This window comes from Suncus etruscus, chromosome 4 (assembly GCF_024139225.1).
Source record: "Suncus etruscus isolate mSunEtr1 chromosome 4, mSunEtr1.pri.cur, whole genome shotgun sequence".
NCBI classification, from domain to species: Eukaryota; Metazoa; Chordata; class Mammalia; order Eulipotyphla; family Soricidae; genus Suncus; species Suncus etruscus.
This window is the reverse complement of record NC_064851.1, coordinates 27,159,540-27,176,846: the sequence shown is the minus strand read 5'-3', so window position 1 is coordinate 27,176,846 and position 17,307 is coordinate 27,159,540. Positions and strand designations below refer to the sequence as shown.

The 17,307-nt window shown below is 32.9% G+C and overlaps 1 protein-coding gene across 1 annotated transcript in view; it reads left to right on the top strand.

Annotated features, from left to right (window-relative positions):
• The window catches only part of LRRIQ3 (leucine rich repeats and IQ motif containing 3), a 78,273-nt gene that overhangs the window by 25,809 nt on the left and 35,157 nt on the right, over positions 1-17,307 (top strand). Inside the window, exon 5 of the mRNA XM_049772540.1 lies at positions 1,996-2,143. Within this exon, the coding sequence (XP_049628497.1) occupies positions 1,996-2,143 (148 nt within the window). The remainder of the gene's footprint in view (positions 1-1,995; positions 2,144-17,307) is intronic.

Here is a 17,307-nt window from a genome sequence, read left to right as displayed (position 1 = left end):
AGAACTGGATCAAGTTGATGCTCTGGTTGAGAGCCATGACATATCAGATAAAGTAAATAACCAAAGAAAAAATTATCAATAAAACTCACAGCTTCAAAATTAGTTGTAAAAATTAAGAATATAATGAAAATTATAGTAAAGACTCTAAAAATATATTTTGTTAATCTTTTTAGGAACTAGCTTTTCTTAAGTATATATCTTCTCTAGTGATTATTTTTCTTGTGATTCAGCCTTAGCTCTTAAAAATGTTTCTTTTTTATTGTTGTAGTTTGTAGTTATTTAACATTTAATTTTTATATCATAATCTCTACTTATTAGAGATTCTAAGCCTCATGGTATTAGGACATCTCTTCAGAGAAACATACTGGTCATTTCCATAAAAATACATTTCTCCTGAAAATTCATTGTTTGCTCTTGACAGTTGGATAATTGCTAAAGTATTACCTAACCAGATTCATTTGTAAGATAAATTTGCTCATTCAACTATGATTCAGTTATGTTTAGAAGTGAGCAGAAATAATTTCTTCTGCTTCAAGTGCTTAAGTGGTAATTGCAACCCTTTGTTTTTGTGTCTTCCTCTTCACTTATTCTGAGATGCATCAGTTATGTGGGTCATTGACTGACAGTATTTCAGAATGGTGAGGCAAGATTGAATGACCTAACAAAGTAGATCTGCTATACCAATTTTAAATGGGTGACATGGGAAAGAATTATTTAATTCTGTGTTATTTAAACCACTATAAGAATTATTCTCATACTAACTTTTACTCTAATATATACTATATATCATGAAATATATTAATGAAGATAAATATTTTAATCATTTAAAGAAGACAAATATATTTAAATCACATACGTTTTGAGAAGTTGAAACATGTCTCATTTTGAATAGTTTTGTTTTACTCTGCTATTTAATAATAATGGTAAAAGTAAACATCATACCTGGTTTCTCATTTAAATTTAGTTATTTTGTTTTTCAGCATACAGAATTTCATTGATTTTCTGATATATTTTTCCTTTCATATTGGAAGAGTTTATTCACAAAATGTTTATCTAAAGCTTGGATTCATACTAAGTGTTCAGGGGTATATGTTTTGTATGACTGCATACCTGGCTTGACAACCTAACAATCCAATCTGATCAGCCATGTATAGTAGGGTGGACCATGGAGCCTGATCAACAATTTTTTGAGAGCACATCCCAAAAAACTATCAATAGAACCTTTAATCTATAGAACATATTTCTCTAGGAATTTTTCTGCATCTAACTTATAGGATCATATCATTAATTTAAGTAATAAGATTTATAGTATTTGTTCATTATGTTAGATTGCTTCTATTGCATCATTCTATTAGTTAATATTTAGAATATTAGTTTCTATTTTCAAAGGTATATTTATCTTGAGATTTCTTTATAGTATCCTACTTCTGGTATGCTGTTGAATTGGTTAAGAGAAAATATTCTTCCCATATTTTTATAATAGAGAATATTTATTATTTAATATTAATTAAAATCTTAATTTCAAGATGATATTTAGCAGGTTATATTTGGATACTTAATATAATATGAATATGATTAGTTATTTTAATTTTGTAGTTAAGCTAATACAGAAAAATTGTATTTTGTTGGACAGCACTGAGAGAACTAATTTTCCTAGAGTGATTTAAAAAAGTCTTGGATTAGAAGAAAAAGTTGAAGAATTTTACTAGCAATTTATAGTTCTATGAACATTTTAGTGATGTTTCACCTTTTCATCATCTTATAAAATATACTTTTATAAATACACAATTATTGTGATTGATGTCAGTGATATTTTTCACTAGTTCATCTTTTACAGAATACTGATGAGAAATCTTTTGCCTAATTTTATTTAGTAACACTATAAAATTCATATATTATTAAATTTACCATGTTTTTAAAGATGTAAATGAGTTAGAGTAATTTTATTCTTTTTGGGCAAAAAATAAATGATAATTTACTGCTCTTTAAATTTAGCCCTTTTCTGAATAAAAGGAAGCATAAATACCTGACAGATTATAAGAAAAAATGGATTTACATACACAAAGGATATGATAATAAACACTTTAAAGATCTCTGTGTTCAACCTGAAACAAATATAAAAGGAAAAATTTCACGGAAACATGTAAGTTTAATTATTTCTTTGGTGAAATATTTTTATTTATGATACTGTAGTGAGAATTTACATACCATTAATAAGAATTACTCAGTCTTTTAAATATCGTCCATGGATTTGTTAATATTCTACTGGAAGTTTCTTATGTATGAAAAGTCATAATAAGAAAAAATATAAATATTATATATATATATATTGGTGGTGCACTAATGATAGATACTCCATTTTATAATTTCTTTTATATAGTGTTTGTTTTATTATTGTAATCATTGGCAGTATGTAAAATTCTTTTTCAGACTTTAAAAATGGACAGTATATTTGGGGCTGGAGAGATTGCACAGTGGTAGGGCGTTTGCCTGTACACAGCCAATACAGTGGAGACAGAGGTTCGAATCCTGGCACCCCATATGGACCACCAAGCCAGTCAGAAGTGATTTCCAAATTTTTTTGTAGTAATAATTATACATAGTTTAATGTGCTAAAAATGTAGTTTTGAGGACACGTTGGAAATCAAAATTACATTTACTGCATTCCTATTATGTACCAGGCACTGTACTAGACATATTACATGTAGAATATAATTTATTCACAACAATTTAAAGTGGGTTGTTTGTATGTTTTTTCTTTGCTTTTTTGGGGGGACCACAACTTACTGTGCTATGTTTTACTCCAGCTCTGCTCTCAAGTGGACACTTCTTGTAGGGCTTGGGGATCATATGGGGTGCCATAGATTGGACCTGGGTTAATAGCATTTAAAGTAAGCACTTTACACAGTGTACTATCTCAGGCCCCAGAAAATATATTTTCAATACAATTATTATGTCAAATTTATAAATAGGGAGACAAATGTGTGGAGGAAATAATTAACTTTCCAACTAGCAAATAATTCAGTGACATTCAATAAACTTAAGATATTTTGACCCACACTTTTTTCTTTTATACTTATAAATTTTTAAAGCCTTTGAATATTCTATTTAAAATAGAATAAATCATCTTAAATTATATCCACCAGCTTTAACCATTATCAACGTGCAACTAAAATTATTTCATTTATATCCACCTCTCTCTACTTAGAAATACTTGAATGACTGAAATATGACACCTATATTTGCTATAAATATGGGTGTCATATCATTTCATTTAATTATATTGTCTTGCTTTTTTCTCTAACACTGTTAAACGTCATGCACTATTTTAATGAAGAAACATTGCATTATAACATAATAAAAGTTTCATACAAATGTATCATTGAAAACCATCATGTGTGGGTGCTGAGGGCAAGACTGTAGAAAACAAACAGTTATGTTTTTAGTCAGCATCCCCTGAGGACTCTCACTGGAAAATTTACTAGAGAAACAGTCATCACCTCAACACTGAGAGGGTGAAACTGTGGACAAAACTCACGGCAAAAGCTATGGGGTGCTGTGCAGGGCCTGGGTGTGGAGAAGATATTGAAATTTTAAGAGTAAAAGAACCAGCAAGGGAAGTAATTCAGCCACATCAACAACTTGGTATAGAATTTCAAGAACATACAGGCATGTTTTTTACACTGAATGAATTTTATTACTTCAGAATAGTAATCCTCTCAGAATTTACTGAGCTTAGATAGCATTGGAAAAATATTTGGTAATCTTGAAGAAAAGTTAATGGAGAAACTTAACTACAGTAATTTAAGTAGAGATGAAGGAGTTAAGAATATATAAGATTCAGTCATAGAATAAAAGTCAAAAATTGAGTCAGTGACCTCAAAGATAAGTATATGAAATCATCACTAAAGGAAACATGATTAAAAAATATCCTAAAATATTGAAGATAATTTAAGATACGGACTCATAGGAATCCTAGAAACAAAAGAGAAAGAGGGAAGGATTACTGATAGAAGAGATAATAGCTGATAAGTTACCCAGTCTGAAGAGTGAATTTGTGTGATGATTCAGAAACATAATGTTTGCAATGGGAGTGTCCCTTGACTGTTACTAATTTCAGGTATTTTACTGCTATCCCTATTGTATTGACAATATTTTTTTTATCATGAACAGATGTTAAATTTGTCAAATGTTCTATTAATATTATTTTAGGAACTTGTGGGGAGGAAACTGGAGAGGAGGTCAGGAGCTGCAGGAGGTTCACTGGTGATTCTCAGCCAATTTTTTATTTAAGAGAGTAATTTTAAGACTCCCACGGAAAAATGTAGCTGGGTACATTTGTTGCATCCAAATGATTCTGGATCTTTAAGGAATACTGACTCGTATAAAAATACATAAGATCAGTGGTTAAAATGTTTCCCTTTGAGATCAGACACAGTGAAGTCATATCTGCTTTTTCTACTAATAATCAACATTGTTTTGAACAATTGAACAATTGCTTACGATTGTCAGAAAGAAAAAGAAATCAACAGTATCCAAAAGAAGTTAAATTATCATTATTTAAAGATGACCTGATAACATTTAAAGGCAGCCCAAATATACCTCTACAACTATAATCTGTTCAGCAAAATAGATAACTAAATAGCAACACAAAGATTTGTGGCATTAATATATATGTGCAAATAACCAGCAAAAAAGAAATAATGTCAACCTCATAAAAATACTATCTACCTATGTTTATTGCAGCACATAGCCAAAACATAGAAAAAATGTCCAAATACAGATGAATGGATAAAGAAATCATGATATTTTTATGCAAATTGAATACTATATAGCTATAACAAAGGATGAAACCACTTCATTTGCCTCTACAATTTTTAGAAATAGAGGGTTTCATGTTTAGTAAAATGAGTCTGAAGGAAAGGGACATATACAGAATTACTTTTTTCAAGTGATGAATATAAAGTTATACAATAAGGGATCAGCTGAGATAGTCTACAAAACTGAGTTTATGGGTGGGTTAGGGAGAATTGATAGGAGAAATGTTTGGGACATTAATGTAAGAAAGTTATCTGATGGTCGGTGTGATGCTGTATTGATGTGTGTATGAAGCTTTCATTTAAAGCAGGGGTCCTCATACTTTTTAAATGGGGCCAACTTACTGTCCCTCAGACCATTGGAGGGATGGACTATAGTTAAAGAAAACCATAAACAAATTCCTATGCACACTATACATATCTTATTTTGAAGTAAAAAACCAAAATGGGAAAAATACATATTTAAAGTGAAGAACAAGTAAAGTGAAATCAACAAACTTACCAGTAGTTCCATGAGAATTATGGGCCTATATTTCATGGGCTGTGGATTGAGAACCTTTGCCCAAGACTGAAAGGAGGGAGAGGGAGGGAGGGAGGGAGAGAGAGGAAGGGAGGAGAGGGAGGAGAGGAGGGGGGAGAGGGAGGAGAGAGAGGGAGGGAGGGAGAGGGAGGAGAGAGAGGGAGGGAGGGAGGGAGGGGAGGGAGGGGAGAGAGAGGGAGGGAGGGAGAGAGAGGGAGAGAGAGGAGGGAGAGAGAGGAGGGGGGAGAGGGAGGAGAGAGAGTGAGAGAGAAGAGAGAGAGAGAGGAGAGAGGAGAGAAGAGAGAGAGAATGATCCTACACATCCTACACATCCCACATGTGCATTATGGACCCTGGACTAGTCAACTGCTAAGGAAGACAGACAATGGCAGCAAAAATACTTGGTAAACCTGATAAATGTCCTCAACAGGCCATGTGTGGTCCATGAGCTGTAGTGTGAGGACCCCTGATTTAAAGTATTGAAGGGTGGGAGCATGTACTGTAGCTGTCTGCAGGGCCCACTTCCTACTCCTGGATCTGTGCTTGTTATCACTCCTAACTAGACTCTAGCAATGGTCCTCAAACTATGGCCCGCGGGCCACATATTGTATTCATTCCCATTTTGTTTCTTCACTTCTAAATAAGATATATGCAGTGTGCATAGAAATTTGTTCATATTTTTTGTTTTTACTATAATATGGCCCTCCAACAGTCTGAAGGACAGTGAACTGGCCCCCTGTTTAAAAAGTTTGAGGTGCGCGGATCAACCTGATTTAGAGCATGCAAGGCAACACTCTATCCACGACTATCACTGTTAAATTTTTTTTCTTAAGCTGGCTAAGTAGTATTAGGAGAGAAATTATGCAATTATTTATGATTATATACAATAGTCTGTGTGATTTTGTATGTGAATTTTCTGTCTATCTTGTTAGACAGCTCATCTTTAGAATCATTAATTTTTGTTTTAAGGACTTTAAAGTTTGGAATTTCACATGTTTTGTTTTGTTTTGTTTTGTTTTTGTTTTTCGGGCCACACCCATTTGATGCTCAGGGGTTACCCCTGGCTAAGTGCTCAGAAATTGTCCCTTTCTTGGGGGGACCATATGGGACACCGGGGGATCAAACCACAGTGGCGATCTTTCCTTGGCTAGCTCTTGCAAGGCAGACACCTTACCTCTAGCACCACCTCGCCGGCCCCTGGAATTTCACATCTTTTATCCTGACTCATTCTGGCGAACATAAATATAAAAAAATATCCTTAGCAAAAAAGAGGAAAATAATAAAGTAATTCAGTAAAATTTCTCTGGAAATGCCTTTAGAATTATTTCTGACACATTAACTATTTACATCTTATATGTATTTTTATTTTATTGAAACCATTGTGATTTACAGAGTCCTTCATAGTTGGATTTCAGACATACAATGAACCAGGGCCAATACAACCACCAGTGTCAACCTTCTTCCATCATGTTCCCATCATATACTTCTTGAGAGCATTTTATCTGGAATTAGTGTATTCTATCAAAATAATTTCCAAAACAGATAGTTTTGTTGAATTACAGAATGTTCTTATTGAGCTTTGACTTTGTCCAAGATTATTTCTCTCCTAACTTTGTTAGAACTTTATACCTTCCCAGTTAAATATCATTATTTTAAAACAAGGTAGGATGAACTGTTCTCCATTATTTATTTTATGAACCACTTTCTATTAATTAACTCTATTTTCCTTGCTTTTTAGACCTACAGAACTTTGTTTTTAATATTATTTTAAGGAATGTTAATATTAACTTTACATTTATATATTTATTTGCCTCCTTGTCTATTTTTTAGTAAGTATAATTATTCTTTATTAGTTATAAAAATTCATATGGTTTATCGCATGGCTCGTGTGAATAAGATGAGATGGATCCTTTTAGGGCTACTGTGGTGTTCAGCATTAAAAGTGTATTTTTGTTATTGTCTATGCAGATGCTCTCTGAATTGTACCTATCACAACTTGCATGGTTAATATTAACTGCATTTTGTAACATGAGAAGTAAATTATATCTGAGTTTTGTTTTTTTTTCTCCCTGGTTGGTGTCTGGTGGGTTTAAATAGTGGAGCTCAGGGGATCCAAGAGTTGCTACCAGTGATTCTTTATCTACTGGGCCTTGCAGCCCAGTAGAAGGGCCTGAAGATTGCACTGTACTCTTTGGACTGTGTTTCAGGGGATTACCTGTATCACTCTGTTACTGCGTGGCAGAAAATGAGTTCATGGAAAAGAAGTTACTTTATAGCATAACAAATATAGAAAGGGTCAGAGAAGAGAGTTATGAAACACTCATAAACCTGAAGTAAATACACTGCTTTAAAGTCAAGAAAGAAAATCAAGTATTTAAATTTAATACAGAAATAAATTAAGAAAAATTTAAAAGATACATTATTATCAACTATAATGATTGTATTGGCATTTTTAACATGTTTACAAAGTTAGTTCTGTTGGTTCATGCATATATCTATGAGGGTTATCATGAGAGTAAAACATAAGCCCCATTTTCTTAGAAGTTATAAAATAAATTTTAATTAAATTTTACTTGTATTAAATATCATTAAAATGTTTCATTGTCCTTATTTAAAATATAATTATGTTTTTAAAGGATCAGATTATCAATTCAGGTATCTATACAGAATACTTGTTTTGTCTATATATGTGGGTATATATGTGCATATATTCGTAAGTATATAATACTTGAAATTTATTATTTTCTTAAAATAAAAAATTTGTACACATTTCTGTGAATATTTAGTAATATTCATGAATAGAATTATTCATGGAAAGACTAGAAGTTTATTTGATATCTTCAGGTTTTCTCTTTGGTAATTAAGTTTCTTCTTTAACTGACTGGAGTGAAAACTTTTTTATTTCAAGCAGAAAACTGGCTCACATTTATGCTGTCAATTATTCTTGTCTGTGTCATTTTTCAGTTTTAGACCCTTATGCTTCTCTTTCTTAAGACTGGTTTTCTGGCATTATCATATTTTCACACTGTATTTCTCTAGAAATTAACTAAACTTGCTATAGATTCCTTTAGCCTTGCCTATTACTAGGATTTCTACTTCCTTATGCTCCAAACATTAACTCCTCTTTTTAACTCTCATTACACAAATTAGTTTTTCTCTTATTATGCAATATTTTGATAATTAGGTTTGTATTTGTATAATTTCAATATTTTCAAGAGATATTTATCTTCATTATATTGCCTAAACCAACAAGTTAAAAAATAATTAAAAACCACGTGGATATAATGATTTACATCAGATTATTATTTAGAAAAATACGTTTTTATATCTTACACTCTGTTTCTTACTTTTAACATACCTTTTTAAATTTTCTATTTTGTATGTTATATTGGTATGGATATGTTAGAAAGTGCTTTATTCTGTTTTATTGAAAATGATAATGACAATGAAATTTGTTCTTTTCCTATGCCTTCCCCCCTACAAACAGGTTTATCATTTGTATATTTTAGTATTTTTGTTTTATTTTGGTATTGAACCATACCTGGTGGTGCTCAGTGTTTACTCCTGACTTGATGCTCAGAGATCATTCCTGACAGGGCGCAAGAGACTAAATGAGATGCTGGTAATTAAACTTAGGTTGGCTGTGTGCAAGGCAAGTAAATACCCGACCATCTGTACCATCACTCAAATTCTGTTTTAGTGTGTTATTTTTATTATAATTATAATGTTGTCAGATCAGTGAATAATTAAGATTTTAGTTCTCTAAACAATGCTAACCATAATGGTATGAACAAATGATATTATTTAAACTTAATTTTTACTTTTAAAAATTTGTATTACCTATGGAAATTACTTGGTTTCAAAATTATAATGAGCATAAAATAATATATTTTAAAGTTAAATTATCTTCTTTGATTTTTCTTATGTATTTTGTATTAATTTATTATTTATTATGTGTTTATTTATTATTATTGCCTCAAATATTTTTCTCTGGAATCATTAATTCTGCTATGGACACTTTCAAATTATATTACACAAATATAAACATAAACAAAAATTAAACATAAATAATTTCTCTTGCTTTTATTCACTATTTTTTCCTTAATAATATTTTTGTTTAAGCACTATGATTGCACACATTTTGTCGTTGGGTTTCAATCATAAAAAAGAACATCCCCCCCTTTTTGAGTGCAACATTTCCAACACTTTGTCCCCCATCTCTCTCCTCCACCACCCCCTGTGTTGTCATGATAGTTGTTAGTATAGTCATTTCTTTAACTGCACTCAGCACTCTTTGTGGTAATCTTCATATTGAGGACTGGTCCTTTCAGCCCTCATCTCTATTGACTCTGTGTATTATTACAAAAATGGTTTTTATTTTTCTTAACTACAATAAATGAGGAGTGGGGCTATTCTGTGTCTATTTCTCTCCCTCTGACTTATTTCACTCAGCATAATAATTTCTATGTCCATCCATGTATAGGAAAATTACATTATTTCGTCTCTCCTGATGGCTGCATAATATTATATTGTGTATGTGAACCACAGTTTCTTTAGATATTCATCAGTTGAAGGGCATCTTGGTTGTTTCCATATTCTTACTATTTGTAAATAGTGCTGCTATAAATTTTAATGTGCAGAGGCATTGTTGTTTTTAGTTTGTTTTTGTTTCTTGGGCCACACCCAATGACGCTTAGGGATTACTCCTGGCTATGCGCTCAGAAATCACTAGCTTGGGGGATCAGATGGGACATGGAATATCAAACTGCTGTCCACCCTAGGAAAGCACATGCAAAGCAAATGCCCTACCTCCTGCACCACCACTTTGGCCCCAGAAGGCATTTTTATATTGCATTTTTGTGTTCCTAGGATATATCCCTAGAAATGTTATAGCTGGATCATATAGGAGCTCAATTTTCAGTTTTTTGAGGAATCTTCATATTGTTTTCCATAAAGGCTGGACTTTATGGACATTCCCACCAGCAGTGAATGAGAGCTCCTTTCATTCCATATCCCTGACAGCACTGATTGTTTTTGTTCTTTTTGACGTGTGCCAGTCTCTGTGGCATGAGATGGTACTTCATTGTTGCTTTGATTTGCTTCATCCTGATTATTAGTGATGTGGAACATTTTTTCATGTGCCTTTTGAACTCTGAGAAGAGACGGAGAATGAGAGTGTTTCATAATTAAAGAAGAGAAATTATGTAATCTTGATTGGAGATTCCATTTGGAAAACTCTAGAATTAAGTGCACAATGTTAAATTTGCATGTATAATAGTTCAATGATCTTGGTAAGGCATATGACCAAGTGTTTTATCAGGTGTTTAATGTATCATTATCACACATAATTTATATATATAATAGTTGCATCATTTTTGTTTTGTTTTATTTTGAAGCCACACCTACCAGTGCTCAGTGGTTACTACTGGCAGTGCTTGGAGAACAATCTGGGGTACCAGAGATGGAAACCAGGTTGAACACATGCAAAGAAATGCCCTCAGCACTCTGATCTTTATAACATCATTTGAATATTCTGGCTTTTCTAGTTTACTGATATTTACTTTTTATCTTCAAAATAATCTTTTCATTATTAGTGACTATTCTTTTTATTTATAATTCAAATAAGGTTTAAAACAATAAACAATATTGTTATGATAGTTTTTTGACATTGATTTTGGTAAAAGGACTTGTTATACTGAGTCATTTGTTTAAAAACCTTTTTTTAATTTCCATAGGTTTTTCCAGGTTTTTTTTTTATTAAAGTTGTTTTATTCCCATAGCTGTTTCACATTGAAATGTATTTTTGTATTTAAAAACCTCATTTAAAGTTAAATTTGTAGGGGCCAGAGTGATAGCAAAGTGGGTAGGATGTTTGTCTTGCATTTGGCTGATTAGGTTCAATACCCAGCATCCTATATGGTTCTCTGAGCCCACCAGAATGATTCCTCAGTACAAGCCAGAAATAATACCTGCAAACCTCCAAATCAACAAAAATAGTTTAATTTTAAAATTATACTTTCAGTGTTTTTGTAGGAAATGTATTAGTTTTTATTTTTATGGTTATATTAGATTTTCAAATATGTTTTAGTAGATAATTTTCTATTTTAGCAGCTAATCTTTCAGCAGTTTTCTTGCTTTATTAAAGTTGGACATTCTAGAATAATATGAATAATTAAATGTATTATTGTATAATAACTAACTTGGATTGAATTAATTTAATCTTGAAATACAGACCAACAACTTTTTTGTTTGTTTGGTTTTGGGCCACATCCAGTGACGCTCAAGGGTTATTCCTGGCTATGTGTTCAGAGATCTCTCTGGGATTGGGTTACCATATGGGACACCAGGTCCCTGGTCAGCTATGTGCAAGGCAAAGGTCCTACTGCTGTGCTATTGCTCTACCCCAAGACTTGCAACTTTTAATAGATCTCTTTATCTGCCTAGTTATTACTAAATTACACTCTTAAATATAAACATAAATAATGAATTATTGAGTACTCTTCTGAGACTCATAGTTTTCAATAATATATCCAGTTAATTAGTTTAATTAATATATTAGCTTATTTAATACAAGTTTACATGTTTGGTGTGATCAGGGTTACTCTGTGATCAAGAATTACTCTGTGATCAGGGGTTTACATGTTTGGAGTGACCAGGGGTTACTCCTGGCTAAGAGCTCAGAAATTGCTCTTTGCAGACTCAGAGGAATGCCAGAGGTTGAATCTGGGTCTGTCCTGTGTAGGCAGTAGGCAAGGCAAACATAGTACTGCTGTGCTATCACTCTAGCCCCCAAGTTTACATTGTTTTTTGTTTATTTGTTTTTGTATTTTTGGCCACAACCTGTGATTCTCAGGGGGTACTTCTGGCTATGCGCTCAAAAATCGCTCCTGGCTTGGGGGACCATATGGAATGCCGGGGATCAAGCCAAGGTCCGTCCTAGGTCAGCCGTGTGCATAAAAAATGTCTACTGATGTGCCATCGCTCCGGCCCCCCCAAGTTTACATTCTTGATATAAACCTTGGTCATTGTGTATTTTCTCCTCTATAAATGAGTGATATTATTGAATGTGCTTTTAAATTATTGGAACTGTAACAGTTGCAGATATTTCCCTTTTTCCTTTGCCTTATCTATAAAATATACGAGTTAGGATTTTTGGAATATTTAGAAGATTTTTATCTGTATACTTGTCATGTATCTATAACTTTCATAAGTGCAGTCAGTAGTCTTTCCACTATTTTGGTCACATTTTCCCCTTTTTCTTGACTCAAAACAAATTGTAGAGAATATTAGTTATTGAACTTTTTCTCTGTAACTTTGACATAGATCTAAATTATATTCCTTTAATATTTATAACATTTTCATGTGTATTATTGGCATCATATAATCAGTGCAATTTGTGACATATATCTCAATAGTTATTTTGACCAATAGTGGTTCTCTAACCATAATATAGGTCCATTGTGGGATGTTAAAATGTCTGATCCAAATGCCAAAAGAATTAAATATCTTATTCTTAGAAGTATATCATTGACATTTTCCAGTGGCTAGTTACTTTACTTGTAAAATAGTGAATGAATACTGAGCCAAACTTGAAATATATATTTTAAATAAAAAATGATCTTATATTTTTATTTACCCATCTTGAGATATCTAGTTATTATTTTTAAAATCATACAAGTTTGAAATAGAAGATTCATAGTTCTATTAAATAAATACTAAAGATATTTTATGCTTCATTTCTAGTATGGTAAATATTTAAAGAGTAAAATATATAAAAGAGCTCTCTAGAGGCCTCATAATTTTTAGACTGTAATGAAGTCTTCTGAACATAAAGTCAAATCTTGGTTAAACCTGTATGAGCTATTTTTTAATGTGTTTGAAAAATAAAACTACATAATGATAGTCACATTAGTTTTGGAAATGTTTTCATATAAAATTTCAGTAATAATTATCTACAATACTTGGAACTTCTTTCTAAGGTCATTTTATGTTTCATGATGAGCTTGGCATCTCAGTGTGTCTTTATTGTAACAAGGAGAAAAATTGGAAAAAGGAAAGGGAAGGAGAAATGTTCACTGTATTTTAAGTTTTGGAAACTAATGTAATTCTTTTTGTATCGTACTGACTTCAAACTAGGTTTATTACATAAAAGACTAAGAAATATAATTTCATCTTTACAAAATATTTGTCCATCTAAACTATGGGATATTTTTCTATAGAACAGTACAATGCATATTGAAGACTAAATAGACTTGCCTGTGTCTTACCCAAACAAAGAGCACAAGTCTCTTTTAAAAGTGGTATACCTAAAAGCTTATATAATCACTACATTTCATAAAAATTGTATTATTTGAATGTGAAAGTAATAGTTTTACATTTTTTTAAATATTAGCTACCTTAAATAAATTCCTGTTTAAGAAATTACTATACTGGACTTTGCTTTCTTTTCTCCTGTTTTAATAGGAATGCTGAGCACAATTTGGAAATACAGCATAATAGAATTTTCTAGCACAAGGATGAGGCTGAAGCACAATAATATCTTAAAGACCAATATAAACTCATAAAAATGGCTGCTGTGGAGATACGAGCAATTGTATAAAAAATGGGTCACAAATGGGGACACTTGGAGGCAGTATTCAAGGAGCTGTCAAAATTGGCAGCACTGTTAATCCAGTTAGAACCAGAAAAAAAGAAAATAGGAGAGTAAATGTCCATTTCTTGATCATTGAAACCTAAAGCAGAAAAACTAATTTAATAAAACTTCTTGGAAAAATGTTTATAAAAAAAAAAAACAAAACAGAAACAGATAAATCCAGGGGACAGAGCGATAGTACTACAGTGTAGGTAGGGTATTAGCCTTTCACATGGCTGACCTGGTTGATGCCCAACAGAGCCAGGAATAACCCTTGAGCACAGCTAGTTGGGCCTAAAACAGCAACAACAACAAACAAATAAATATAAATTCTGATAAAGATTGTATGGCAGTTGTTTTCATAATATGGTCATTTTAATATTTATTTTTCCAATTCATGAGCATGGGATGTTTTTCCATTTATTTAAGTCTTCAGTTTCCTTTTCCTTTTATGTGTCTTGAAGTGTTGTTCATGGTATAGGTCTCTCACCTCTTTTGTTGACATGATTTTATTTTATTTTATTTTATTTTATTTGGTTTTTGGGCCACACATGGTGATGCTCAAGGGTTACTCCTGGTAATGTGCTCAGAAATTACTCTTGGCTTGAGGGACCATATGAAACACTGGGACACTGGGGATTGAACCCAAGTCTGTCCTTGGTCAGCCACATGCAAGCCAAAAGCCCTGTTGACATAATTTTAAATAGGATACTCTGATCTCTTTCCCTCTGATTCATTTATATAAAGTAATGCAAATTTTATTTATTAGCCTTGTAGCTGGTCACCCCACTGTATTAGTTTATTGTTATAGGAGTGTTTATTGTGGACTCTTTAGCTCTTCAATGTTTACAATCATATCAACTGTCCACTGCAAATAGAGAAAATTTGACTTCTGCTTTTCCAATCTGAATCCCTTTGTTTTCCTTCTCATGTCTGACTGCTATTTCTAGAATTTCTAATAGCTTGTTGAATAAAAGTGGAAACAATGGTTATTCTTGCCTTTTGCCTTACCTCAGTGGAAATGATTTTAGTTTTTCATCATTAAGAATAATATTGGAGGGCTGGAGAGATAGCACAGCCGTGTTTGCCTTGCAAGCAGACGATCCAGGACCTAAGGTGGCTGGTTCAAATCGTGTTGTCCCACATGGTTCCCCCCAACCCCGTGCCTGCCAGGAGCTATTTCTGATCAGACAGCCAGGAGTAATCCCTGAGCATAGCCGGGTGTAGCCCAAAAACAAACAAACAAACAAAAAGAATAATATTGGATTTTTACAGAGAATTGTTACTCTCTCAATGAATGTTACTTCTATTCCAATTTTGTTGAGGGTTATATTTTTTTAAAATACAGTTATTTTATTTGAACACTGTGGTTACAAAATTATTTATGATTGAATTTCAGGCATACAATGTATACTACCTTTTACCAGAACATAATTCCCATCACCAATATCCACAGTTTCCTTTCATTTTTTTTTAATTTTATAAATCTTTATTTAATCATGATTAAAGCATGTTTGTAGTTGGGTTTCAGTCATAAACAGAATATCCCCCTTCACCAGTGCAACATTACCACCACCAATACCTCCTCCCACACCGCTGCATGTATTCACGACAGGCATTCTACTTCTCTCATTCTTTAACATTGTCATGCTAGTTGTTAGTGTAGTTATTTCCCTAATGGCATTCACCACTCTTTGTGGCGATCTTCAAATTCTGAGTTTTCCTCCAGCACTTCCAGCCCTTTCTCTATTGTCTCTAGACCTTATTACAATAATCTATTTAATAATTCTTAAAACCCATAGATGAGTAGAGACTATTCCATGTCTATCTCTTTCCTTCTGACTTATTTCACTCAACAAAATAGATTCCATGTACATTCATCTATAGAAAAAAATTCATGACTTCATCTCTCCTGATAGCTTCATAATATTCCATTGTGTATATGTACCACAGTTTCTTTAGCCATTCATCTGTTGAAGGGCATCTTGGTTGTTTCCAGAGTCTAGTTATTCTAAATAGTGCTACAGTGAATAGAGGTGTAAGGAAGGAATATTTTTATTGTATTTTTGTGTTCCTAGGGTAGATCCCTAGGAGTGGTATAGCTGGATTGTATGGGAGCTCAATTTCCAGTATTTTGAGGATCTCCATAAGGGCTGGACTAGATAACATTCCCACCAGCAGTGAATAAGAGTTACTTTCTCTCCAGATACCCACTAAAACTGATTGTTCTTGTTCTTTATTATGTGTGCCAGCCTTTGTGGCATGAGATGTTACCTCATAGTTATGTTGATTTGCATATCCCTGATGATTAATGATGTGATGTGGATGTGATATTTTTCATGTGCCTTTTGGCCATTTGTAATTTCTCTTTGACAAAGTGTCTGTTCATTTATTTTCCCCATTTTTTTTGATAGGGTTATATGCATTTTTCTTGCTAAATTCAATCTGTACCTTCTATATTTTTGATATTAGCCCCCTTTCTAATAGGTATTAGGTGAATAATTTCTCCCAATCTGTGAGTGGCTTTTGTATCCTAGGCACTATTTCCTGAGAGGTGTAGCTGTTTCTCAGCTTAATATAGTCTTGTTTATCCCTGCTTCCACTTGTTTGGAGAATGATATTTCTTCCTTGTAGATGCTTTTAGTCTCAATGTCATGGAGTATTTTACTTACATGTTGTTTTATATACCTTATAGCAGGGGTCTCAAACTTGCGGCCCACCGGCCCCAAACAGCCCTTTGTACAACATTTTGTGGCCCTGCCCTAGAGGAATCTTTTCTTATTTTGTTTTGTTTTAGTTGTTTGGGTCACACCCCCCAATATTCAAGGCTTACTACTGATATTGCACTCAAGGATCACCCCGACTTTGCCTCCTGCGGCCCGCAGGTAAATTGAGTTTGAGACCCCTGCCTTATAGTTTTATGCCTGATATCAAGATCTTTAATCCATTTGGATTTGACCTTTGTGCATGGTGTTATATGGGGTCTGGGTTTGCTTTTTTTGCAAGTGGCTAACCAGTTGTGCCAACACCACTTGTTGAAAAGGCTTTCCTTGCTCCATTTTGAATTTCTTGCCCCTCTATTAAAGAATAGTTCATTGTATGTCTAGGGAACATTGTCTGAATACTCAAGTCTACTCCACTGATCTGAGGATCTGTCATTATTTCAATACTGTTTCATGCTGTTCTGATAACTATTGTTTTGTAATTCAGTTTAAAATTGTGGAAAGTAATGCTTCCCATTATCCTTTTCATGGGTATTGCTTTATGTGTTCGTGGGTGTTTTGTTCCAAATGAATTTCAGAAGTGTTTGATTCACTTCTTTGAAGAATGTCATGGGT